Source organism: Chlamydotis macqueenii, chromosome 8 (genome assembly GCF_036417535.1).
Source record: "Chlamydotis macqueenii isolate bChlMac1 chromosome 8, bChlMac1.mat, whole genome shotgun sequence".
NCBI lineage: Eukaryota > Metazoa > Chordata > Aves > Otidiformes > Otididae > Chlamydotis > Chlamydotis macqueenii.
In genome coordinates, this window is record NC_141563.1 from 22759159 (window position 1) to 22785392 (window position 26234).

Consider the following 26234-nt stretch of genomic DNA (forward strand, 5'->3'; position numbering starts at 1 on the left):
GAGGTGGAGAGGTAATCACTGGCTAGTTTTTGAAAACAGTTGAGAACATTCTGTAAAAATCGTGTCGTTTTGCTTTCCCCAGCAGCTCTGGTACTTTCAATGGATGCACGTATGTGAGTTTTACAGTTTGGATGTGAGTTTCATAGTTTGGAAAGGTGATGTCCTTAGTACAAAAGAGTGTGTTTCAAAGACAGGTATAAATGTTAAATGCAGCTTAAGTACTGTCATGGTACCTTGCACTGCAAAGTGATGGGGAGCTGACAGCAGTCAGTACTTGGTGCTACCTGGCAGCAGCAGTAGTGAGCTGGTGGGTTTGCTGCTGGATTGGAATAACGTGGAGCAGTGATGGGAAGCACAGACTTCCCCGGTAACCTCTGAGGCTGCATCCAGCAGAAGCCAGAGCTTTGCATAACCCCTGGAGCTGGGCTCCACAGCCCCCAGCTCTGGTGGGGTCAGCTCATGGGGTTCCTCTCTTCCCAGCCTGCTGAGGCTGGAGCGCAGCTTTGGGAGGGCTCTTGTCTTCGAGCCCCCATGCTCAGGCATGGCAGGGAACCTGGGCAGGAGACCTGCAGGTGAGCATCGTCCAACAACTGTGGCAGCCGCAGCACCCATGGGACTGCGGGGCGATGTGGAGGTCCACCTCATCAAGGGCTGCGGGGAGGTCTCAGCCAGCCACTGCATCTTCCCCACTGCTGCTGTGGAGAGAGTCAAGCAGAGCTCAGGGTAAATGCTGTCCAGGGCTGGTGCTGGTCACAGCAAAGTTGTTCATCACTTCACAGTTTTCTCAAGATTTTTTTTTCTTTCTCTTTTAAATTTATGTTACATCCTTTGGAGAAATACAAAGCCTGAAAGGTCTGTGTGAGTGTATGGGAGGGCAGGCTGGGAGTTGAAATTGTTCTTGACATACTGGAGAAATGGTCTAGCAAAATATGAGTTCAGCTCAATAAAGAAACCCCCAAAGGCAAAGCTCTCACCAGTGGGTTTTGCCTATGCCTGGAGCAGAAGCACAGATGATCGTGCCCTGTGGCAGCAGCACGGCTGGGGTGACCGGGCTTGCAGCATTTGCTGCCCAGCACATTGGGGTGGGATGGGGGCAAGGCACTGCAAGCCCCAGGCTGGGGGAATGAGGGCCTTAGGGAGATCCTGCTCTTGCAGCCAGGCACAGCCCCCGGGGAGGACCCTTGTTCTGAGGAGTGTTATGGTTCGGAGTATCACTGTTACCGCCGGGTATTCTAGTGATACACAGTTAGAATTTGGAGACAAGGCGTACAAGTAGTGTTGCATTTAATCTGCCATCACAGCAGTGCTCTTCTGCTTGCACTGCCACTGACCCTAAGTCCTTGCTGCCTGCAAGGTGCTTTTTTTAAAAAAAAAAAAAAAAAAACCAACAAAGGTGAGGCTGCATATAGTTATGCCATAATGCTTTTGAGCCTCGATTACCAGTTGGGGGTAGCTGCATACTCAAACCCCTTAGCTACATTTACCAAATCTTCAAAGACATGACACAACTCACTAGTGAATGGTTTGGCTTTTCTATCGTGTGCCATCAGTTTCACAAGGGAACGGGCTGAAACAAATGAGACCAGAATATAGTACCAGTAAAAACACTGTTAAGTTTTTGCTGCTATTCAATTTTTTTTTCACCCTACAGATACAGTCTTTGAACCAGGAACAAAATCCACATAAATCATAAATTATATCCCAACTACCAATCATTAAAAAAAAAAAAAAATCAGTTCAAGAGCATTATGAAAACTAAGCTCTCTTGGATAGGAGCCACTGGTCTGTTGATGAGAAAGAGAATCCAGTCCCTTCCCACAGTGAGCTGGGCAGCAGCTTCGGTTCCCCACTACGGAGGAGAAGGTTGGTAAACAAATGGCAGCCACGTGGTGCCAACATGAACCCTCCGTCCTGGGGCTGCTGTAACCCTCCTCATACAGGTTCCTGATGGGAGCAGTGCGGGTGGCTCCGCCTGTTCTGGCCAAGCCCAGCTCCAGGCTCCAGCTGCGAGAGACCAGGGGATTCAGGGACCAGGCCAAACCCTGGAGCCAAGAGCAGCCTGAGGGACCTGTGGGGCTGCCCCCAAAAGGGCAGGGAAAACAGCTACTAACAGAAGAAGGAAGCTCCATCATGGGATGAAGATGCCACCCCTTGTTGCATGATGTGAAATGAGTTTGGGTGAACCACACCTTGTACACCTTTGTAAATCAAGAGGTTTGTGTCTGCAATGCACGCCAGCTTCACCTGTTCCACCTCACCAGGGCCACCCTCACCAACACCCCTCTCAGGCTAGCGGCACCTGTGAAAGGGGCTGACATGCTCCCCCTCTGAGAGAAGGCAGGTGATGGAAGCGTGAACGTCAGCAGCCTTCAGCCATGGCCTTTGTGACAATGACGGGGGGGTTTGTGCTACTGGGTGAATTCCCCTCCCCAGAGAGCAGGGCTGTGGGTGACAGCAGGGCCGGCATGGGCACGGTGTCACAGGAGGGCTGCCCTGGATTTTGCACAATCCTGCGGGGCACTATCAGTTAGATAAGCTGTGTGCCTTATGGTCAGGTCAGGATAACCTGGGCAAAGTCGGCGCAGACTGCAACAGCACCGGCTGCTTCCCGGGAACGAGGATAATTTGTAGTTTTTCTTACACAATAAATATTTTGGCTTTGGCTATATTTTAACACTTTCAAGCACTTGTTTCAAAAGGTACTTTCAGTGCATTCAGTTGGTGGCATGAGAACAAAAAAAAAAAATGCTTGTGATGGTTTTGGCTCAGCAATAACAGCCAGCACCTTGTCCCCGACCCCCTCTCCCTCAAAGGGTTTGAGTGGTTGATAAAAAGTTGATAACTCAACAAAATTCACGGTGCCTGTTAATAATTCTTCTATAAAAGCCACACATTTTCCTGTGCAGTCTTCAGTCGCTTTTACCATGAGGGGACTCATCCTGGCCCTGCTGCTCACCCTGGCAGGTAAGTTGATGCTTTACCAGCACTGCCGAGCCGTGATGGCCACTGCGGTCCTGAGCAAATTGCTTCTCCTCGAGGCCTTTCAGGGATATTTATAGCTAAATTTGCTGAAGCTCTTTTATGACTTCAGCTGTAAACTATTAGATTTTTGTGCCCAGCAGCAGGGGAAATCCAAGCAAGGATGGGCTTGGTGTCCCAGGGGTGTGGGGTGCACCCTGGAAGCCCATTACTGGTTGTTTGCCAACCATTAGCACACTGAGTAAATTAACAATAAATGAAAGGATTCACAGACATGGGGGGTTTCTCATGCATCCTTCCGTTTCCTCCCACACAGGGGGCCAGAAGCAGAACCTCGGTAAGTGCGCTCCCACTCCCCTATGGCCATGCTTTGCCCACTGTTTGCACTGATTTTTGGGCAGTAGCAGCCTCACCCTTCTTTGCTGGGATGGTTCTCACAAGTAACATCACAACAGTTGTAGCGAAGGAGGTGTATCTGCTGTATTTTTTTTTTCAATAGAGCCTGTTTTTCAAACTGGCAAGACCTACCTGTATGGCTACGAGGGCTTCATCCTGCACGGGCTGCCTGGCAGAGGCCTGGCGAAGGCGGGGGTGAGGCTGACCTGCAAGCTGGAGATCAGCAGCGTATCTACCAGCGACCACCTTCTCCAGGTAAATCACCATGGGTGCGGGAGCCCATCCACCCGCCCGCATCACACAGCTACAGGTGTCCAGTTCGTACCTCCAGGCTAGCAAAACAAACGACAAAAAGATGCAGAGCTCAGCACCCTTCCCAGTGCCGAAATGAACCCGTAAGCCCGCTGCCAGACCCAGTGGCTTTGCTCAGGCAGCGATGATTTCCCCAGCACAGGCAGAGGTGCGGGCACGGCCACTCAGCTTTGCACCCTGTACCCCCGAGCCGTGCTGGGGCAGAGCCGAGGGCATTGCTGGAGTGCCCACAGATGTAGCCACACTGCTTTGGGTTACGGGCAGTGACCTATAGTCAGCACTGCAGGCTTCCGCGCCTCTGTGGGAGGGAACCAGGGCTGCTCCAGCTCTGCTGCCATCAGCACTCGATACCCACCTCCACCGACTACAGCTGCCTTGGGTTCCCCTCCATGAGGAAATACAGCAGGCAGCTGCTTTAAAGAAGCATCCTTAAGATAGTTTTACTAAGACAACGCTCATCTTGAGAATGAAAATGAGAACTCAAGCATGAAATAGCTGTGTTTTTCAACCTGGTCCATAGCCTAAGAAAAGCTCAGCATTGGAATTCAGTTGCCACATGAGAAAGTCCCATCTATCTCCATTATTTTCCTTTTCATATTCCTCACATAGACATTAATTCAAATGTGAAGAATTCTAATGGTAATCCTTGTGCTTGGCATAATGATATCAGATCTGGAAGTGCTGTTACTCATCAAAGAGATTAAACCAAACAGCTTAAAATATTGGCATGGAATGAAAGACCACAGAAAAGGGATCTAGAAGACACCACGTGGGGGAGAAAGCTTTAAGAGGGCACTTAGCGTTCATCCTAGGGCTTTATTCCATCTGTAATCCTGTGCATACATTACTGGAACAGCGTGAAGGGATATCCATTATCAAACTTTACACATTGCTGCAATTGCAGGCTCTGTGTAACTCACTAGAGTTGATATAACTTGAGCAACTGCAGACAATAGTCTTGAGTAGGAATTAATTTGAGAAAAATGTGACAAGAGGCAAGCCAGCCTTGCAGCATTGATTATAAATGCCTGAAAGGAAATAGAGCACTAAACCCACACCATCTCCCTCTATGCAGGAACATGTACTTTTATGTCCGAGGGTGGGAGGGGTGTGTGTATGTGACCAGGCACATATGCGCATGCAGGCACGCATTTCCCACTAGGTAGCAGTCGAGGACTCGTGTGCAAGCCTTACAGCTTGGTAAGCTCACAGCGATGACAGCTGCTTCCAAAGAAAGAGATGTCAGCTCTTGCTCGGCCATCTCTGGTGCGAGGTCCTGCGAGGTCCAGCCGTCATCTCTGCTTCCCCATCAGCCTTGTGGAGGCTTTGTCACTCTGGGACGTGCCGTACCTGGAGCAGCAGCCAACATAGTCCCCGTGTGTTTAGGCAGGCAGGTTGAGCATTGGCTTGGCTGCCTTGCAGACTGAAGGGAGATCTCACTGGACATCTGGGGAAAACAGGCGGGTATCCTTTCTGTACACATTGCTGGTAGCTGGTGTTTCACTCACCCACCAAGCTTCACAAGACTTGCTGAAGTTTCGAATGCTGCTTGCACGATCTTATTTTTCTGGCAGAAATCCTTCATGGAAATTTCATTTTCAAGGACATTTCCTAGGCCCAGCACAAGACTCCAAGGAGGAAACATTTCCTGCAACGCTGGACAAATGGCTTGTGTCTGGCCATGGACTGGAAGTGCCCCGTTTCCCTGTTATTGCACTATTTCAGACCAATGGTGAACAAGATTAATGTTTTCCTAATTTTGTTCACAGATTCGCTCACCAAAGCTGGAGGAATACAATGGCTTCTGGCCCACAGACCCTTTCACTCCTTCTCCAAGGCTCACAGAGACCATCGCTGCATGTTTCCGCCAAGCCTTTAAGTTTGAATATACTGAGGGAAGGGTTGGAAGTATCTTCGCCCCTGAGGACTCTCCCATCCTGTGCACTAACCTAGTGAGAGGGATTCTGAACATGATGCAGATAACTATCAAAAAGACACAAAATGTGTATGAACTACAGGAGGTTTGTTTTTTCCATTCTGATTTTACTTTTATTCTCATTTTACTGTTATATAGTAACTTGCTGGTACATACACTTCACAGGCAATTTTCTCTGACCTATGCATTGCTGTTCCAAGCAGAAAGTTCTTTGTGTTTAATCATTGCTCACAGGCTGGGATTGAAGGCATCTGCCAAACCAGATACGTTATCCAGGACGACAGCAAGAACAATCGTGCCACCATTTCCAAAAGCAAGGACCTGACAGACTGCCAGGATAAAGCCGTGAAGAACATGGGAATGGCGTACATCCGCCCCTGCCCCACCTGCCCCCTGGTACGAGCAGCGTGGAGCCCGGCTGCCATGCTCGGGCATAAGCCACTGCCAAACACTCATGCCTGGCACTGATGCTGGTAGGGAGTTTGGCTCCTCTGTGCTAATTAACTATGCCCCTTCATATTTCTAAGTGGGTCTCTTTACACTTTTAGAAAGTCAGAAACATCAAGGGCACGGTGACATTCACTTACAAGATGAAGTATGATGACAGCGGGGCCCTGATGACATCTGCTACATCCGAGCAGGTGTACCAGATCTCTCCCTCCAATGAACCCAACGGGGCAGCAGTCATGCAGGCAAGGTAGGCGCCGTGCGTGTCCTTAGCGTAGCTGTGAGTACCAGAGCCCAGAGGAGACGACTCAAATGTATTTACAGTTGATTTACGAGCTAATGAGAAGCATCCGGCCCACGGGCTAACAAAATCTCTTGCCAGTCCTGTGACATTTGCAGATAATTCTGAGCAATGCATCAACCGCAAAGTGCACGATCCGTTTGTAGTCAATGCAACGGTCCTGCTGGGCACCTCTCAGTCTGCTCCAGCCACTGTACGTGTCCTCCACGCACACAGTGCTGTTAAAGGCTGCTCATGCATGTCTTTCTCTCCCTTGCAGACAAGAGCTGTCTTTGGTCAATGTTAAAAAGAGTCTCTTCAGTGCACCAAAAGCTCAGCTGCAGAACCAGGGCAGTCTTTGTTATCATTTCTCAGGAGAGCTGCTCCAGATGCCCATTCCTCTAATAAGGATTAAAAATCCAGATTTACAGGTAGTAGAGGCTTACTTGTCATACTTTTTCATTATTTATAAGGTTAACAGGTGGTCACATAATTATTTTAGACATGGAGCCTTACAACTGTCTGGTTTTTTTCCCGTAGTTAACAGAAACACTGCGGCAAGTAGTTCAGAATAACGAGGAAGGAGCCACTAAAGAAGCTACAGACAAGTTCTTACAAATGGTCCAGCTTTTTCGTGTAGTGACCCTTGATCAAATCGAATCTTTGTGGGTGCAGTTTGCCAATGACCCTCCCTACAGGTAATCGTATTGCCTTCAGCCAAGATTTCCAATCAGAAGCGTGCTGGGCAATAGGGATAATGAATCCTCCTCTCCCTGGCAGACCGTGGTTCCTGAGTGCCATCTCTGCTGCTGGAACTACTGACACATTCAGATTCCTGAAGCAAAAAATTCACGATGAAAAGCTGAACATCTGGGAAGCAGCTGTGACTCTCCCTCTCGCCTTCCATTTTGTTACACCCAACAAGAAAACCCTAGAAGTTGCCTCAGTGAGTACAGATCATTCTCCTGTTTCCCTCTCACTCCTTTTCAAAGGTGAATTCACAGGCTTATAAGTGAAAGATGCACCATATTTATTTATAAGTTTGTAAAATGCAAGGTATTAGCAAAAATAAGGAATGCTTTAGAAAAATGCTTCCAAACACTTGTTGCCAAAATTGTTTAATGGCTTTGATATTTGATGTTAAAACCCACAAATCCTAGGAAAATTGCTATTGATTTCTTTTTGCCCAAATAAAAAAAAAATTAAAAGAATAGACAAAAATTGAGAAAATATATACATCTCTCAATAATATCATGTCACCAAAATCTACAGCACACACAGTACCACTGGAGCGAGTCTATTTACTTTTACTGTAGCTGAATGACTAGCACTTGATTTAACTTCCAAAAATATTTAGGAAAAATCCAAAGCAATTTTATCTACTTATTTTTCAAATGTAACTTTCACTAAATACCAGCTGTAATTACTAGAAACATTAATGACTGCTACTTCTTTCTTCTGCAGACTTTTCTGACCTGTCCCGAGATCCAGAAAGCACCAATGCTTCGAATACTCGTTTACCTGGGATATGGTAGCATGGTAAATAAATACTGTGCTCAGCCTTCACCTTGTCCAAATGAACTTCTTCAGGTAGGTGATTCTCATTTCTTGTTTCATAAGAGGTGAAGACATTTTAAAAACGCCTCTAATTTAGCTCCCACAATGCTGGCCATTAGGTAACTAGCGGTTTACGTGCCTCACTCTTAGCTGCGTTTGCCTGCAAAACTGCAAAGACAGAATGAAACACTGAGCTGATGCCTTTGAAAAATCTGATCTTAACAGCTCAGAATTTAAAATGCAAGTGGTAGAAGGCCATGGGGATAATGGATCTTGTAAACAACCTGAAACTGAGTTTAGGTATGACAAATTTAGGATTAAAGCAAAATAATTATGTTTCTTCTCTCTACCTTTACATTAGGTAGAGTGTACTTAAAAAAATCTATTAGAGAGGCACTGAAGTGTGAATACGAGCAAAGCCCTAGATAGGTCCTAGGTTAGGGCTTCCAAAGAGGCCCTGCTATATAATTACAGATCACCGTTGGAAGTATTCAGGACATTGTCCTCGGACTACGCAGCTCCAGCTCCTTACTCAGAAGGCCTGCAGCACTGAGACAACCTGCTGGTGTTTGACATGTGTTTAAATCTTCCAAAAAAGAATGAAACAAAGCCAAGCCACCAGAAGGGTAATTTGCTGTCTCAAAACAGCAAAACTGTTTAAGTAAACTTGCTGTCGCTGTAAGAAGTGAAAAACAGGCAAGTGCGATCCTGCGGCTCCACAGACCTCGGGGGCTGCAGGCTGGCAGGGCCGACGGAGGTGCCCCGGCGAACGACTGAACCCGGCATTGGCTTGGGGTTGCTCTTGAACTTGCAACAGACACACTGGTGCAGGCATCCACCTAGGAGTAACTCCTACGCTCAGGCTCAGGCACAATTTAAAGTTAGTTACAACATTGTGTAAGGAGAAAACCAAGTCTGCTTGTATGTTCCCTGTTTGGCATTCTGACAATGATGGTGAGATTTTTTTCCTGGGAGAAAACTCTGAACAGTTTTACTCCGGTCTTTGCTACTACAACCAGTAGTTGTTTTGTTTGCTATGGTGATGCATATTTGTATGCATTATTACAAGTTCATTACCTGATAAAACTAACACAGCCCACTCTGTTTTCAGCCACTCCATGACCTTGCTACTGAAGCCGCCAGCAAAGGCGATGCCAAAGACGTGGCCTTGGCCCTGAAAGCCATAGGCAATGCAGGAGAGCCGGCCAGCATCAAACGCATCCTGAAGTTTTTGCCAACGTTTTCACCTGCTGCAGCTTCGTTACCAAACAGAATTCATGCTGATGCTGTGTTGGCCATGAGGAAAATTGCCAGAAAAGACCTGGCAAAAGTAACTGAAATTATTATTTAAACTAATGTCTTAGGAGGTATGATTTGGATCAATTTAGTGATGCAGGGATAATAAAGCCATTAGGTAATGTTCACAACTCTGGGCAAATTACTCAGTTACTAAGAAAGTCTTTCTCTTTTCCCATACTGCAAATTCCTGACATCACCCCGTCCTTGCCAATCTGGGAAAAGCGTTGCTTTAGTCACAGTAACACTGGGCCCATTACTAATGGCTGCTTCTTCCAGCCCTGTTCACTGTGCCCCAGCAATATCTTCATTTTCAGTGACAGTTCCCATGCTCAAGTCTCTGTTCAGATTTTTGGTTGCCCTTCACTGCAGATCACACATACACAGCTTAGGAACCCCTTCTCCCTGAGAAGTTATGAAATACTCACAGGTTGTATCTTCCTCCTCTAGGTAAGGGAGATCTCCCTCCAGGTCTTCATGGACAACACACTTGCTCCTAACGTCCGAATGGTGGCTTGTGTTGTCCTCTTTGAAACTAAGCCTGCTCTTCCAACCGTAACAGCCGTGGCCAGCTCGCTGCTGACAGAGCCCAGCTTGCAAGTAGCCAGCTTCACATATTCACACATGAAGGCTCTGGCAGTGGGCAGGATCCCACAGCTCTATAATCTGTAAGTAGAGGAAGAATTACTTTTTCTAGTTGTAAATGGTGATGTTCTTCTTGCAGTTTTCTAAGAATCGTGTCACAGTTTACTATCTTCATATCATTTTAACTCTTTACTACTTAGATCTGCTGCTTGCAACATTGCCATTAAACTACTGAGCCCCAGACTCGACAGGATGAGCTATCGTTACAGCAAGGTCATTCATGTCGGCAGTTATTCCTGTGAGTACCAGGTGCCCTCTTCACTGCTTTGGCTTATGTAGCCAAACGCCTCTATCATGTTCTGTGATTTTCATCCAAAATCCTATCACGGGCTGTGAGTTTAGTGGGCTCTTGAAATAGAAAGAGCACAAAAGCCTCCTAACATGCAAAATCCCCAAACATGTTCTACTGCTCTCTGGCTATCTGCTGGGGAAAGCGGAGCCTGCAAGTGGGTTTAGGCCTCCTTCTTTGGTCACTGTGGTTGTGCTGACTCTGCCCTAGAACAAAGGTCACAAACTTGAGGACCTGTGGGACTGAATCCTGGCAGAACCCATTGTGATCTACTACAGCATGTACCTGAGGTGGCTTACATGCTCCAGACACCTCGGAGACCCTAACCAAGATTTCTTCTGCTTTTTATGCCTGTGATAGCTGAATACCAGGCTGGTGCCATTTGGAGGGTCTATCTGATGAACAGTCCCAGCACCATGTTTCCATCTGACATAATCACAAAAGTAAGAGGATATTATGCAGATACTGCAACGGATATTATTGAGGTAAATATTTCATTAAAATAGCCAGCTAGATGCAAGCCAGCTACAGACAGTTTTTACTTGTTAAACCATTTGGACTGTGATCCTCCTTGAAACACCCTCACACCCTCTGGCTGTGAGGGTGGATGTGGAAGAGAAAATTTAGATAACGATTATGATTTTAGTTAGGCTGCTTCTTTTGTTTGGGGTTTTTGACACATGCATTCATCAATGTACACATTCAGTATAGGCATGAAAATCTAGGAGAGCAGAGGAAAACTTACACAGAACATTCATTTGCCTACCTAAAGTCACGTGGCATCTAGAGTATTTTGCATAAGTACAGCAAAATAGCATCTGAAATTAAATTTCAGCCAGCAGTGCAGCCAGGGCAGCAAGAAGCTCCACTTAACAGCATGCAAGCATTCACTCAGCTTCTTGGGCAAGCTCTGCAGCCTGGGCTGAGCTCTGCGCTGCCTTAAAATTACCCCTGCTGACTAATTTGAAGCTGGCTCAGCACGTCCTCAGCATCTGCAGCCATAGCCTGCAGTCATCTGCCACGCAGGCATAGCCTTATAGGTGCAATGGCTTCATGAAGAACGTATTTAGAGCAGCCTCAGTGAGTGTAAGATTAGGTACAAAGATTTTCCTGGGTTCTCTGGTACCTGGGCTGCCACACCTGTCTCTGTTTCCTACAGGTGGCTCTCCGCTCACAAAGCCTAACCAAGCTTATCAGGAAGCAGAATATCCCCTTTGCTGAGTACGATACATACAAGACACTGAAGGAGCTCGGTAAAACGGTATGTCTCTGCGCAGCTTTCTGATCTGCTCACAGTACGCAGAGCCCGCCAGTGCCGGGGCTGCATGACCCAGCCACTGAGCTGTCCCTTTGATGTTTCAGCGAGACAGGAGCCAGTCATCTTGTTTGGTCACGGAAAGATGTAATTACACTGTACTTATGCTGTCAGCAGATGCCACCTTTTCACTCAACATATGTCAGCCCTTAATGTACAGTATAAAAGATGATGATGCTGGTAGCCAAAATTCATGTTTTTTAAAACGTACGTTAAAACACAGTAACTGATTGCTCTTCTATTTTAAAATTATTATTGAGTAAGATTTTTGTCCCTGAGTCCTTTAGTGTCACCCATTACTTACAGCAGCAGAAACTACCAAGTCCTTACCTTGCCCTTACATGGGGAAACTCCCACTGAAGTCAGTTATGCAACACAAGAAAGGCCACATTGGTTCAGACCTGTAAGATGTCCATTAGTTTTTTGGCTAAGAAACCACGGATAGCATCCTTCAGGTGGGATTTACTCTTTGCTAATACCTGTACTTTAAGTGACATTATCTGCCTCTCCTCTTTCTCCCCATCTCTCCTTAACACCACAGCTTCAGGGATGGAAAGAACTGCCTCCTGAAGACCCTCTCGTGTCCTTTTACATCAAAGTATTGGGCCAAGAGATCGTCTTCATGGACATTGATAAAGATGCCATTCAGCAGACCATGATGGTACTGACAACGCTATTGGGTTTTTTTTGTCTGTGACGCTGAATAATTTTCCTTCTCTCTTTTTTCTTACCTCTTACCTAACATATTTCTCTGTTCTCAGAGTCTGACTTCATCATCAAATTGGCAGCCGGTAGTGAAAAATGTGGTGGAAGAGGTCCAGCGAGGCATTTCAGGCCAATGGACTCTGCCGGTGATGGTGGGCGAGCTGCGGCACATTGTCCCCACGGTGGTCGGCGTGCCGCTGGAGCTCAGTCTGTGCAGTGCCACGCTGGCCCGGGCTGTGGCTGACGGTGAGCTTGGGACGCCCAACTGAGCAGTTTCCCCATAATAATTGTGGGTCTAATCCCTCTGCTGAAATGAAATCCCTCTATAATCTTGAAAAATAGTCTTGTAGTGTGGAAACATTAGTGCTCAGCTACCTCCAGGGCGTCTGAGAAGTAATTAGCACGTTTCACCTGGCACATGCTTGTATAACTCAGGATTGGAGTAGCAATCTTTAAACAATCACCTAAAGTATTTCAACATTTAAAAGCACTGCCCATGTGTGAACTTCTGTGCTTATTGAAAACACTGTATCTCCAGCATTTATTTTTTCTCTGTTCATATAATTCCTATCTGTCTTTTGCAGTGAATATACAGATATCACCACCATTATCCGGCAATTTCAGACCTTCACAGTTGTTGGAAACCAACATGGATATTCACGCTGACATCAAGCCAAAGTAAAAACGACGTATATGTTCATATACACATGCAAGCATCTATATCTATATTTGAAACAGCTATGTGATCACATGATGTCATACAGGGGTCTTACTTTTCTCAGATTTGAGATGGCTGTGCTAGTCCAGTGCAGTGAAATTGTGAGAAAGCAACACAATGCTTTACAAGCCTGCCAATGTAGCAGTGTGCGCTGTACCCCACAGGATGCTGCGCTGTTCTGCTATTGCTAAAAATGCTCACTGTTGTACCTGTTCAGTGACTAAAAATATTAAGCTGTGAGGATATTTTTGCTTATGTATGAACAGGTTTTTACAAGTTCAACAGAGAATCAAATCACCACCAGGCACAAGCTGGGGGATTTGAGGAGGTAAAGGGACCCTCTGGACCCGCAAAAGCAAATGCAACAGTACTAATAACAAAAATAGTAATATTTATCATAATAATAGTGATAATACTAATAAACAACTAGACACAATCTAAAGCTAGTAGAAGATTCTGGCATTAGCTTGTCCTCAAGCAATGTATCAGCAACAAAGCAGTGAGACAGTCCCCATTAGCTCTGTTTATCAGAGAAATCCTTTCACCTTTCCCAGTGACACTTCAGCTTTTTTTTTTATCATGCTATACTACATGTCTCTTTATGCCTCAGTAGTGCTTCTTATAATAGAAAGAACAGCGTGAAAATGCAATATGGCATCTCAAAGTTAAATATGCACATATTAATCTGTAATTATGCATGGTTTTATTTCCACTCTTTCAGGGCATATTTTCATATGATTGCAATGATGGGGATTAATACACAATACTTTCAGAGCGGTCTTGAATTTCAGGCGGAGTTCAGTGTCAACACTACAATGAAATTTGATGCCAGGATAAATACGAAAGAGAAAAATTTGAAGATTGAAACCCCTCCCTGCCATCAGGAGGTTGAGCTCGCAGCTGTAAGGTATAGAAGAGCTTGTTGCATTTTTCTCATTACCTGTTACTGATTGTGAGCTCCCTGTTATAAAATCATGAACATACAACTCCTTGTTAGGCTCTGCCGTACCCTGGCATCCACATAAAGCTTAGTATTCTCTTTTGTGCACCAGCAAAGATATTTTAAAAATATACTGTACTGGTGAGCTCTGTGTCTCTGAAGTGCTTGAGAGGGACTTGAATTTAGCTGATGAGGTCAGTACTGTCATGGTGGCTTAATGCTGATTAGAATCTGGAAATGTGCAGTGTTGTCTGTATGTCTCCAGGGTTAAAGACAGTGGGGGTAAGCAAAACCAGAAGACATTACTTGTGTGCCATTTATCACCTCCACAGGAGCGACGTTTATGCTATTTCAAGGAATATGGAAGAAGTAGATTCTGAAAAGAAATCCCATATTCTCCCCAAAGGAGAAGTACCAAGTATCTCAGACCAGCCATTTCAGCCATCAGAAAAACCTTCAGGAGCTGGAAGCTGGAAGGTAAGGAGGCCTCTCACCACCTGTATTGCAGGGGGGTAGAGAACAGACAACTCCTCACAGCGGCTGAGCACCCCCAACACAGCAGCTGGCTAACCAGATCACAAACACAGAAACCGTGAGCTTCAACAGGAGCCTGACAGATCTCAAACCAAGCCCAACATAAGTCCCCATGGGTTAAAGACACTCACATTCATGATCTGCTCACTCTTACCATCTCACGCAGATAGGGCTGCTTTGACAGCATGTTTTCCAATTTCTTTACAGTCATGAGGAAGGTGTGTCAGATTCATATCCTTCATACAATATCCCCTTTTTTTTTCTGAGCCAGAGAAATATGGAAAGAAATATGCTTTTGGGGAGAATATACATTTTTCTTCCCAAATCCCAAAGGAATCCCTGCAGTGGATTGCAGAAGCCCATTCTTTTATGAATTCTCTTCGGCTTGCAGAAGCCAAGTTCTTCAGCTTCAGAGGCTGGCATGGGAAGGACATTTTGCATTGCAACAGAAGGGCTAGTAGCCCAAAACTGATGCAGAGAAATAGCCCCTCTGCAGAGCTCTGCAGGTTTTCACTGAGAAGTTTGTTTGTGAAACGCTGCTGGGAAAGGTGGGCAGGAGTGCTGTTCTCTTCCACAGGGCACTTTAGAGGAAACCGCGCTGCTTCCAGTGCCTGGATCTCTAATTTTAAGCAGTGCTTCCTTACTTAAGCAAGACTGTCATCATTCTCTTCAGTAATAGGAATAAAGGAAAGATTTTAGAAACCGTGACAATTTTTTTTTTGGTGGAAAATATCTTTATTTGCCATATTTTTTGTTTAATGCAGCAAAGAAATATTCCTAGTGTGACATCCAAAGGCTACCAGCAAGGTTCAGAAGAGGCACATGACCACAGCATAGGAGGAAGATTTTATGCACACATCTTCTGTAGAAAATTTGAGAGTTTGGGATGTTCTGCTTGTCTCAGCCTAAAGTCACGAAATTCTGCTTTCTTAAGAAATACCTATCTGCACAAATTAGTTGGAGAACTTGAAGCCAAAATAGTTTTGAAGCCAGGTACAGTCATGACAAGAAGACTTTCTGTCAATTTCTGTGAACGCTGCTCAAGCAGCGCAACCCTGGAATGTAAGTATCTTGACTTTAGTTCATACAGATGCTGATATTGACAAAATACAGCTGGAGATTCAGGCAGGATCCAAAGCAGCTTCCAAAATAATGGATGTCGCAAGATCAGGATACAAGGAAGAGGGTGAGACATCTCTGTACGAGGACATTCGAGCTAAACTGAAGAAGATTCTAGGCTTTGACAATGTGTTCAAGGTAAGAGATTTTTGAGCATAGGAGAGGGGAATATTTTCTTATAAATTAAGCCAAGGGTTCTCAGTGTGGAAAACTGGCATGGGAAAGCAAGGATTTTAGCTGGGAGGAATGGGTCTAGGCGAGTTCTGGTGCAGCTTCTGCAGTCTGTGGGGCCAGGAAGTTGTATTTCCTTGAAAGGCTGTGGTAAGCAGCTTGTCTGTCACCTAGAGAAATGTTACAGACCAAGCTATAAATTCATAATGCTTTGAATTGTTTTTGGAGGTTACAAATGAAACACGGCACCATAAGAAACGGATACAAACTCACAGAACAGACAAGACTGCAGTCACAGACCTCTGGGCAGAGCTGAGCGCAACCCCCCTCTCCAGTTCATCCTCTTCTTCCACTGCTTCCTCTGCTGATGGTAAAGAGCCTGGAAACGAACACAAGAAAGATGAAATAAGGAAATCTCGGAAGAAGCGTGTCAACAGCAGCAGGAGCAGCAGTAGCAGCATCAGCTCTGCTAGCAGTAAAAGCTGCAGCAGCAGTGGAGAGGATCGGTCTGGAGACAGGCACTGCAGTGGGGACAGTGAATATTCCAGCCAGCAGGTAATCCACCCAGGCCGGACCTTTTTATGTTTATTGTAGTGAGCGTTTTTGTACATCAGGAAATTGTGCATGGACCAAAGACAGAGTAAACAGATTATTGAGGGTGGCTGCTTGCTGCAGGATGGACAAGGTAACCACCTAGCAGAGCTCTGCCCTCTTTTAACCTCTCTGGTTTTCTGAAACATTACAGTTTAGAAGTTTCACATTTCAGAAGATTTAAGTCTAAAATGTTTTTTAAAATATTATTTTGTTTTGCCTTTTTTCCATACTCAATACTGAGCTTTTTAATGCATTTGTCAAAATGTCTTCTCTTAGATCTTCTTACGTACTATCTCTTTTCACAGGCAAATCTACCCATTTACCGCTTTCAGTTCAAGCCAGCAGATGAACAGGTACATTTACTGCTTATACTGTGAGTGAGCCCTACAGCTACTCTCACTAGCTTTGCTGCAATTACAGCTTAGTTCTCTGAGAATAAAAATATCATAAACTAATTCTGCATCAACTTACAATGGTAAACAACTTGCTTCAAGGTGATTCTCTGTTTTTGCAGGACCCAGGAAGGGAAGTCCTGAACAGCAGCGCCAGTTCCTCCTCTTCTTCAGCTAGTGATGAAGGCATCTCTAAAGCCATATGTCAGGTGAGTGTCTTAATCTACAAGAAATAAAAACATTTACTTTGGATTTCCAGTTATTGTATGTTTATAATAGAATAGGAAAATACGGTGATTTAGCATATTAGATAATATATAGAAAGAAAATTTATTGCTTCCTGTTTTCTAAAGGTGAGCACATTGGACAGCAATTTAATGGTTTTTAATATTCACTTAAGACAGGCTACATTTTAAAATGAAACTGGAATGTATTGCTCTATATGTTGAAGTTTGTGTCACTCAGTAAATAATTCACTATAAAAATGAGAACATTTTAGAAGTGCTGACCTGCTCTATCAGAAAGTGGTTTCACGTATATTTTTTATTGCATAGTTCTCTGTAAAAGTCCAGGACTTGACTCTGCCACTCTTTTCTTCATTAGGTCTTCACTGCCAAGTACTTCTGTTCATGATAGAAGGGCCACAGAAGGCCTCAAAAAGACCTTGATTTTGTAGTAATATTCCAACTTTGAGAGCAATAGAATCATAGAATGGTTTGGGTTGGAAGGGACCTTTAGAGGTCATCTAGTCCAACCCCCCAGGTGTTTATTCAGGCATCACTGCGTGGTACACAGTTGATGGTACTTGCTCCTTCTGTAAGAGCTATTGTAAGAACTGGTGGAACCTGGAGCAGATTTAATCACAGTAAAATTTCACACATTTCAGACAATGACCTACATGCCTACAAAATAGTAAACTTTACTTCGCTGAGGCACTCCCTCGGCACCAGCAGCTCCCAGTTGTTAGCGCAAGTAACTTGCAGAAAGAAGGCAACCAGATCTACCTTCTCCCCTACTCATTTCCACGTAACTTGAATTCACCTCTTTTGTCCATCTTCTCACCACGTTACTACTTCCCTGAACTCTTCCCAGTCTTCCCCAATGCTCTCCCCACATACACCTTCTTCCTCAGCCACAGCCTTGCTCCTTCCCCGTTTCCCCCAAAGCCCTCACCAGCTCTGTCTCACCTAATCCTTCTGTGGGTCTCTGTCACTCAGACCTGGCAGCACAGGGAGGACCCGCTGCTCATCCCACCCACAGCTCTCCCCTGGCCGGGCGGGGACTCCTGCCCCACAGCTCAGGTAGGGCAGTCACAGCCAGAGCGGATGCTGCCGCCGGGCACAAGGGTCCAACTTTGAACGGTGCCGCATGCTGTGCCTTGTGCAAGTACCACGCTTTGGACTGCTCCGAACAGGTCCCTCTGTCAACACCAATTATCACCGTTTTAAACAGGCGGTTAAACAGATGTTATCAAAAAGGCTGTCAGCTAAACTACAGGTTGGTAAGAGAGCAGCCTATGCTGCTGTTCCAAACTTCACATGAAAAGAGTTTTTGAATGAAACTTTTCCTTTACAAATACTTTTTATCTGTGGTTTTAATATAGCAATTTCAATGCTTTGTTTATGTCTTTGGTCTCTATTTCCTCTCCACCAACTTAAGCCTAAATTCTTGGGAGACAGCAAGCCACCAATTCTGGCTGCAGTCCTTCGTGCCATCCACAGCAACGAGCAGCCGACGGGATTACAGCTTGTGCTGTACACTGATACACAGCCCGTGAGATCAAGCATACAGGTGTTTGTTTCAAGCATCACGGGATCAAGCAGATGGAAACTGTGCGCTGATGCTTCAGTAAGAAATTCCCATAAAGTATCGGTAAGTTTAAAATAATGCTCGGCTCAAGTGTAAATGAAATACAATGATCTTACTACACTTTATACAAAAACATACATTCCCCTCTACTAGGGTTCTCTTAGATGGGGTAAAGATTGCCAGGACTACCAGATTGCTACTCAGATTGCAACAGGGCAATTTGCTGCTTATCCAGCCATGCAGGTGAAGCTGGAGTGGACAAAAGTACCTTCGACAGCCCGAAGAGCTGCTAGATGGTGAGATTTTACTTCAGTTTTTGAAAAATTCACCTATGTCAATGCTCCCTATAATTACAGATTCGGTTTTGCAATTTCTGAGCTGGAAAAAAAATCCCCTTAATCAATATGATATTATAAAATCAGATTATATGTGTCTGGTTTTCCTGTGTATTCATTCCCTCAAAGCACAGTGCATTTTAGTTTGCAGGAAAACTGCTTGAAACAAAGGGAATGATGCGATTCACCTAACCTATCATAAACTTTAATTTAAAAGTGCCTGAATTAGGAAATTGGTCTCCTGGTGCTTCTCAGTTGATGGAGGCTTAGAGCAGAAGCCTAACCTTAGCTCTCTGAAGGAGTCTGTCTTTTACTGACAGTACAGGGAGAGTGATTTCCTAATGCAGGCACCTTATCCCCAGCTTCGGAAGAAGGTGATACAAATACTTCCCATAAGGCTTATTGCACACAAAATAGCAAATGTCGTGTGATGCTCAGTGTAAGAAAACTGTAACTGCTGGATTCAGTTCACACGTGACTATCCATACACATACAGCATCTGTCGGATTCATTCACTCATTGTATCTATACATGCATTTGCCCACAATAGCATACGGATCCATATCAAAGCCCAAATTTTTTTTTATAGCTAACCAAAATACAGACACATACAACAACTCAGTTATCTAAATATAAATGCAACACAAGCTTTCTCACTAAAGGCATACAGGTGATTTGGTTAACAAATGTCTGCTGAAGAGGATAATTTTTTTATACCATATTGAACTATCTGAACTGCTGCTATCTGCCCTGCTTAGAGGGGATGAAACAGTCTAATTCACTATCCTGGAGCAAAGCCACCAAACTCAGCTTTTTTCTCCACTCTGAGACTATATCTTTTTTAAAAGGGATATTTTCTGTATTTCTCTATTTGAGTCCCAAGTCTGTAAGGGTTCTCAATCACAGAGATCCCTCTGTCAACTCACTGATGATCTCAGTGGGTGAAGGATCCTTGCTAAAAGTTACCACTGCAGGACTGACACATTAATACGAGATCATCTATTTTTTCAGCATGTTAGTATTTTAGTTTTTATGTAATCGGTGCCTATTTTCAACTCCGAATGTGTTCAAAACAAGTTGGCTATACTTTTCTTCTCATATCACTCTGCCACTCTTCTGTCTCCTGAAGACTGTTTCACTCATTAGCAGCTAAAATCTGCCCGCCCCTCCTCTCATACACACCACCATGTATTACCAAGCCCTGACGCAAAACGTGTCTAACACAGAATGCGTATGGCTTTATGGGGGTATTTCAGTCTGAACAAATAATAAGCAATCTTTTCAAACACAGATTGTTTTAATAATTTACTTCCTTTTCCAGGTTCTACTCATTTCTTCCAGGAGCTGCATACATGTTTGGGTATTCCCAAAGGCAACAGCGTGGTCCCTCTCACCAGGCAACCTTGGTCATGGCTCTGACATCTCCAAGAACCTGCGATGTGGTCCTCAAGCTACCTGAGGTAACTATTCCCACTCTCTTTTATTCTGGGGCATTCAGTACTTACGAAATGGGAGGTTAATAGCTTTTTTTAACCCACTGATTATTTTTTTAAGTGTATTAAACTATAAAGAAGCTCTCATCACAAGGACATTATATTCATGCAGTTGGTTCCATTACGAAAATATCTTACAATACAGTTCTCTTCCTCATGTAGCATGCAAACATATGAAATAAGAAATAGGTTACAAAACAAACATTATGATTGATAGCACATTAACAATAACTTATTAAAAAGACCGCTCCCTCCCAAATCTTCAGGAAGATGATAGGTCTTCCTGTGTCTTGGAAAAACAATAAAACCAGGCTGTAGAGAAGCCTGCGAGCCAAACAGCAGCCCTCAACTTATAGGCAAGGAGAGGGTGTGCATCTTGGGTAAGCAAACTGTTCGGACTGTGGGAAAACGTGATGTACAACTCCCACAAAAGCTGCAAATTAGTGAATATCAAACTTCATTTATAGTGCTGCTATTCTATAGATTGCAGATATGTCAAACTGTAGAGCTATTTCATGCTGTAGAGAGAGGATTTGATCTCTTTTTAGCTTTGACCTAAATCTAGATACTAATTTAGATTTCAGTTAGTACAGTGCTCTTTGAACATGACAGGAAAATGCCATCTCATCTCTACACTGTATTTTGCATTTACATTCGTGTTTGTTTTCTGACTGATTTTCAGCTGACAATTTACGACACAGCCATCAGGCTTCCCCTGCCATTCCCTTCAAGTCCAGGTACATCGATTTCAACACTACTATCCCTTAACCGGAATGTCTTTTCCCAAGCAACAGTTTCAGTCTTTGAAAACTTTAAAGGTCAGCAATTAACTATCTGCACGTGCATTGATTGACTTTGCAGATTTTGTAAATATGATTTATACTTTTGGCATAACTTGAAATTATTTTACCTTCACTTAAAAAGTCATTCAGACAGAAATAAACCCATCTCTATGAAACCCATCTCTATGAAAATCCGTGAGGCTGCAAAGATGTAAAGAAAAGGAAACTTGTATTAGTATCATTAAATATTCAGTTCCATGTCAAATAGTGATTCCAAATGCACCCATTTCAGCTTCACTGCATAGATTGCCTGTGAAGAAAAAAACATTACAAAATTTATGAGAGGGACATCTAAGTGACCTCAGGTTTGGGGTGCTCTGCTTGATTAGTACTGCTAAAACAGCTTCAAAAGCATACCCATTAATTTCACCTCCTGTACTTGATTTTGAAGGGATTATTGTTTCATTAATGCTATATTAAGAGCTAATCACGTTATATTTATGTAAATTTTAAATTGAAAAGCTTTATGTAATCCTGGCATAAGGAGTCACGTTTTGCTTGAAATCAGTGGGCTAATACCATACCTACGTATATTTCTTCGGTAAACACCAAAACTAGTCCGTATTAATTAAAATGGATGTAAAATAATTTCTAATTAGAGCTTCCATATTACTACAAATCCAATATTTCATCTGAAGGAATCATTTTGCTTTTTTGTGGGAAGAGGTAAAACCAGAAAACTGTCCTTTTTTTAAAAAAAGACAAACAAATCTAAAACAGAATAATTGCCTTATGTAAAGTATATAAGGCTTGCTTTTGACTGATTTTTTTTTTTTTTTCAGCTCGTTGTTCAGTTTTTCAAAATACATTCACAACCTTCAATGGAGTTGAATTTAATTACTCAATGCCTGCAAATTGCTACCATGTCTTGGTGCAGGACTGTAGTCCAGAACTTAAATTCCTGGTGATGATTAAAAGACTTGAGGAGTCTGCTGACCTTACAGCAATAAATGTCAGACTCGCCAGCCAGTAAGTAATTGCAAACTTAATGACAAACAGATGTCAAGCCAAATATACATAATATAAATGTGAAGACCAGATTGTTAGGGCAGATTGGTGCTAGCAATAAGACTCATGCAAAAATTACTGATGTCAATGGAAAGATTTCTAGGAGTGTCACTGAGTTTTGGGACTTCATCTTTTAAAAGTGCTTCTGAAATATATCTGAGGTTCACAGCAACCTGAAGACTATACTGCCCAAAATTCTTCATTAATTTGTTAGCATTTAACCATTTCATTTCAGTTCTTAGTAATTAGACACACAAACTATAAATCCAAAAGGGACTATTGTAATCATTTAGTCTGGCCTCCTACACTAAGCTAATAATTAGAACTAATTAGCACCCACAATCATCTCAGCAGAAATGTTGAGAAGTGGACATAGCTAAAAAGGGAATTACTTATCCCAAATTAGAGGCACTCTCTTAGGTCATCCCTTAGTTGATGCATAATGTTCTAATCTGTTTGAAAGTAACTTAAGACACACTTTGTTTCATCTTGGAGCAGACACCTCTGCCATCATAGGTTCTGCTTTAAAAGTATAGTCTGATACTCTAAGCTGTATGGGATTATGCACACCAAAATCCTTGTTGCATTCTTCAAAGCGCACAAATAGGCTTTGATCTGTAAAGTTTCATTACAAGTAATTACTTATTTCTGAAAATTGTGTGCCTAACTGTGTCACAATGTTAGAGAAACAGCGACAAACTAGTCTTCCCTGCACCTGTTTTGTAGAACAGAAGGATGCTTGTTTTATAGACTGTATATTTTGTGATAAAGACATTCCTCATCACTGTATCATTCCTGATCGTTTCATACAATTGTACGGATGTGCTTTTGATGTGCTAGAGCTTCATATTTCTTCATTAGAGCAAACACTGCTCTGAAGAAAATGCTACAATACGCAGGCTATTCAGGCGGCAAGAGAACCACCGTAGGGAATCCAATCTTCCTTTGAAATGTAAAGCACCTTCAATTTATGCGAATGTAACAGCAGCTTTATTGCTCCACAGCAAGGGTCTCTGTAGCCTGGTGTCTTCCTGCCTGAACCCTGGCCACAAGCAGACACTCAGAGATGAGTAAAGCCAGGGCAAAATGCATTGCAAGCACTCCTCCTGGCACGCCTTCCTGGGCTCTCTCAATCTTCCTCCCAAAGGGCAGCAGGTGATTCATGCCAGAATGATAGGAGCATCCTGCAGTATTGGTTCTATCAGGACTAGAAATTGTGAGCTGTGTAGGGTGAAGGAGAAGCCCTTATTTATGATAATTTCCTTTACTTAAAGTGAGGTTGACATATATGTTTCCAATGGATTCATCCAGTTGAAGATTAACGGTGTTCAAGCCCAAACAGATGTTCCATACACATCTAATTCTGGTAAGAGAATCATCTTTATGTTTTGTTTAATCTTTTCCGACCTTTTGAAGAAGGAGAGGATGTGATCCTGCAAACACCTCTCAAGATAAAGATCGCCCTAATTTGAGAAACAATTAGGTGATTTTAACATGCCTTCATGCTAGTTTTCATAGTGGATGGCAAGAAAGATGAGCAAAAAAAAGAGATGCTGATCCCTTGTATCTTTGCCCAAACCAAATAATGCAGGGCTGTGGTACCTTGTGCTGATCATAGAGACCTACAGAACAAGCACCTAGATGTCCCCTGGCCAGGGCCACCCTTGTCACAGGGCTTCTGCTTGTTCCAGGGCAGGGAGTAGTACGGTCTCTCTCATCTCCCCCAATCTCTTTCAAGATACACTAGAGTCTGTATTAAGTCCCCAGGAATTTAACAAGTGGTTCAGGTTGGACCCTAAAACTATAACTTCCTTTTAAAAGAAAGGCCTCCCCCCCCTTTTTTTTTTCTTTTGTTGCAGATGCAAGCATGCTGATCAGCAGTGAAAAGGAAGGCCTGTCACTAAAAGCCCCGGATTATGGCATAGATAAACTATATTATGATGGGCATAGACTTGAGGTATTTTTAAAAATAATTTTCAGTGGTTTTATTTTTAAAAGAAAAACATTTAAGTGCTTCTTTTCTTTGTTTCCTCAAAGATTCAGATTGCTATCTGGATGGCTGGAAAAACATGTGGTATTTGTGGAAAATATGATGCTGAGAAGGAAAGGGAATATCAGATGCCCAGTGGATATTTAGCTAAAGATGCAGTGAGTTTTGGTCAGTCTTGGATCATCTCAGAAGACCCCTGTGCTGAAGGTAATAAGATTCTAACATATATTAATATAATTGCATTTGACTAACTAATTACTCACACGAATTGATGATTTATATTAATTATAGCACAATCATCTTATTTTCACTATTTTTGTGATTAGTGGCTCTAAAAAAAAAAATTCGCTTCTCCTGAGTTTGGTAGTTCATTGCCAGTTTTGTTGCATTGGTTTTGCGCGTTTTTGTTGCATTTTTATATAAATTTCTTATGCATTATGTAGTTACCTGAAGTTTGTGTGTTCCAGACAGAATTATAAACTTAAAACTCCCTACTATGATAAGTTAGTATGAAAAGTAGGTAGTTTGACTGTTGACAAAAGACATTCTATGTCATCCTTAATAGTTTCATTCTTTGTTTCCATTCTGCTATTTCCAGGCTTCTAGTTTCCAGAAAAAAAAAAAATATATCTAGCCCTGACTATCAAACTAGAGGGCATTGGAGGTGGGAAATACTTGTTTTAATTTCCTCAGGCTGAGGATGAACTTAATCTGAAACCTTCAGCCGGGGGATGATTGTTCTTACCATCCAGGTCCTATAAAAAAAACCAACATCATCAATGTATTGATAACATTTGGGTGCACCGCATTTTGTGTGGAACCCAACCCTCTGGGCACATGGTGGCATTTTTGGTGGCATTTTTGTAACATATTCTTAGACCAAGCTCCCCTGGGAGGACTGGTTCAGGAAAGCTTGGATCACAGAGGCTTAAGGACTAAGCTACTTAGCCATGGCAAGGTAGGTGTGACACCTGGCACAGTGCAGAAGTGGATACATGGATGTCTCAGAGCCACTACTGCCCCAAAATGAAGTGCTGTCATAGTCTGTGTGAAGTTGGATGTCAGCTTACCACGGTTTTCACATGTATCTTTTTGGATTTGGACACCTGTGTCCTACCTGGCTCCTATTTGGCAAGCCTTTGTGCTTGGGACTGTGCCCCACATGCCTGATTTTCTCACAGCCTAAGCCACTGACAGAAAATCTACTCACTTCAATCACATTAGTTTCACGTAGCTTGTGTCACTTGGTTCAGCCATTGCTCTTAGTAGCTGCTAATTCTACAAATTAAGTCTGAAAAGTTAGTTATATAAATTCTGTAGGTGCTTTAAGAGAATTCATGTTTTATAGCTTGTAAACTGCAGCGCAAATTTGTCAAAATTGAGAAGCCAGTTGCATTTGAGAAGAAGGCAGCAAAATGCTTCTCTGTGGAGCCAGTTCTACGCTGCGTAGAAGGCTGCTCAGCAACCAGGACTGTCCCTGTCTCCGTGGGCTTCCACTGTGTACCCGTCGGTGAGTGTGCAGAACAGGTACCAGTACGCCTGGCTGCGATTCTGTGGAAGGAACGTGAGGCTGACCGCACTAACACGAGTACCCTCGGCGCATCAGAAACCCCCTCACACGACCTCTTTTTCCTCTTTTGGCATTTACAGACTCCACTCTCAACCCGGAGGGGCAGACTAGGCTAGACCAGAAATCCGAGGACGTCGTGAGCGCGGTCTCGGCTCATACCGCGTGTTCCTGTCCCCAACAGCCGTGCCCGGCCTGACGCCCCGCTCCACGGCACCCACGCGTTTCTGGGCGTCGGCGCCAGCCCGGATGGCCGGGGACCCTGCAGGCACGGCTGGCGTGGGCACTGAGGGCAAGCCCCCAGCCCCTCCAGGAGATCCTTTTTCTTAGTTATTTTGAGATGCTGAAAATCGTTCTGGCCGGGTTTGATCTTTTAATAAACCGTTGCTCTGTAAAAGCGCTCAGTCGAGATCCTTTCTCCCTGAAGAAGCGGCTCCCTGAGGGCGGGCCGCCCCCGGGCCTCTGCTGCCCCTGCCACCCCACTGGGAAGGCCGCGGGCCCTCCCTCCCGCCGGCAGCCCGGCCCGGGCCCACCCCCGCCCCTCACGGAGACACAGGGCGGCTCC

At 43.9% G+C, this 26234-nt stretch overlaps 1 protein-coding gene across 1 annotated transcript; it reads left to right on the forward strand.

The window, feature by feature from the left end:
• The first annotated feature begins 2924 nt into the window (after nt 1–2924).
• Nucleotides 2925–25868, forward strand: LOC104480236 (vitellogenin-2-like). Its single transcript, XM_010121120.2, has 35 exons — nt 2925–2964; nt 3296–3316; nt 3479–3630; nt 5457–5708; nt 5858–6019; nt 6172–6320; nt 6631–6781; nt 6891–7048; nt 7131–7296; nt 7815–7940; nt 9019–9237; nt 9654–9871; nt 9989–10086; nt 10498–10622; nt 11297–11398; nt 11994–12113; nt 12214–12403; nt 12742–12835; nt 13597–13782; nt 14148–14292; nt 15114–15342; nt 15431–15606; nt 15868–16194; nt 16539–16586; nt 16748–16834; nt 18285–18497; nt 18588–18730; nt 20091–20229; nt 20945–21080; nt 21887–22073; nt 23387–23478; nt 23972–24069; nt 24150–24309; nt 25451–25612; nt 25753–25868. Exons 1-35 carry the CDS (start codon nt 2925–2927, stop codon nt 25866–25868), a joined length of 5187 nt encoding a protein of 1728 aa, XP_010119422.2.
• The last annotated feature ends 366 nt before the right edge of the window (nt 25869–26234 follow it).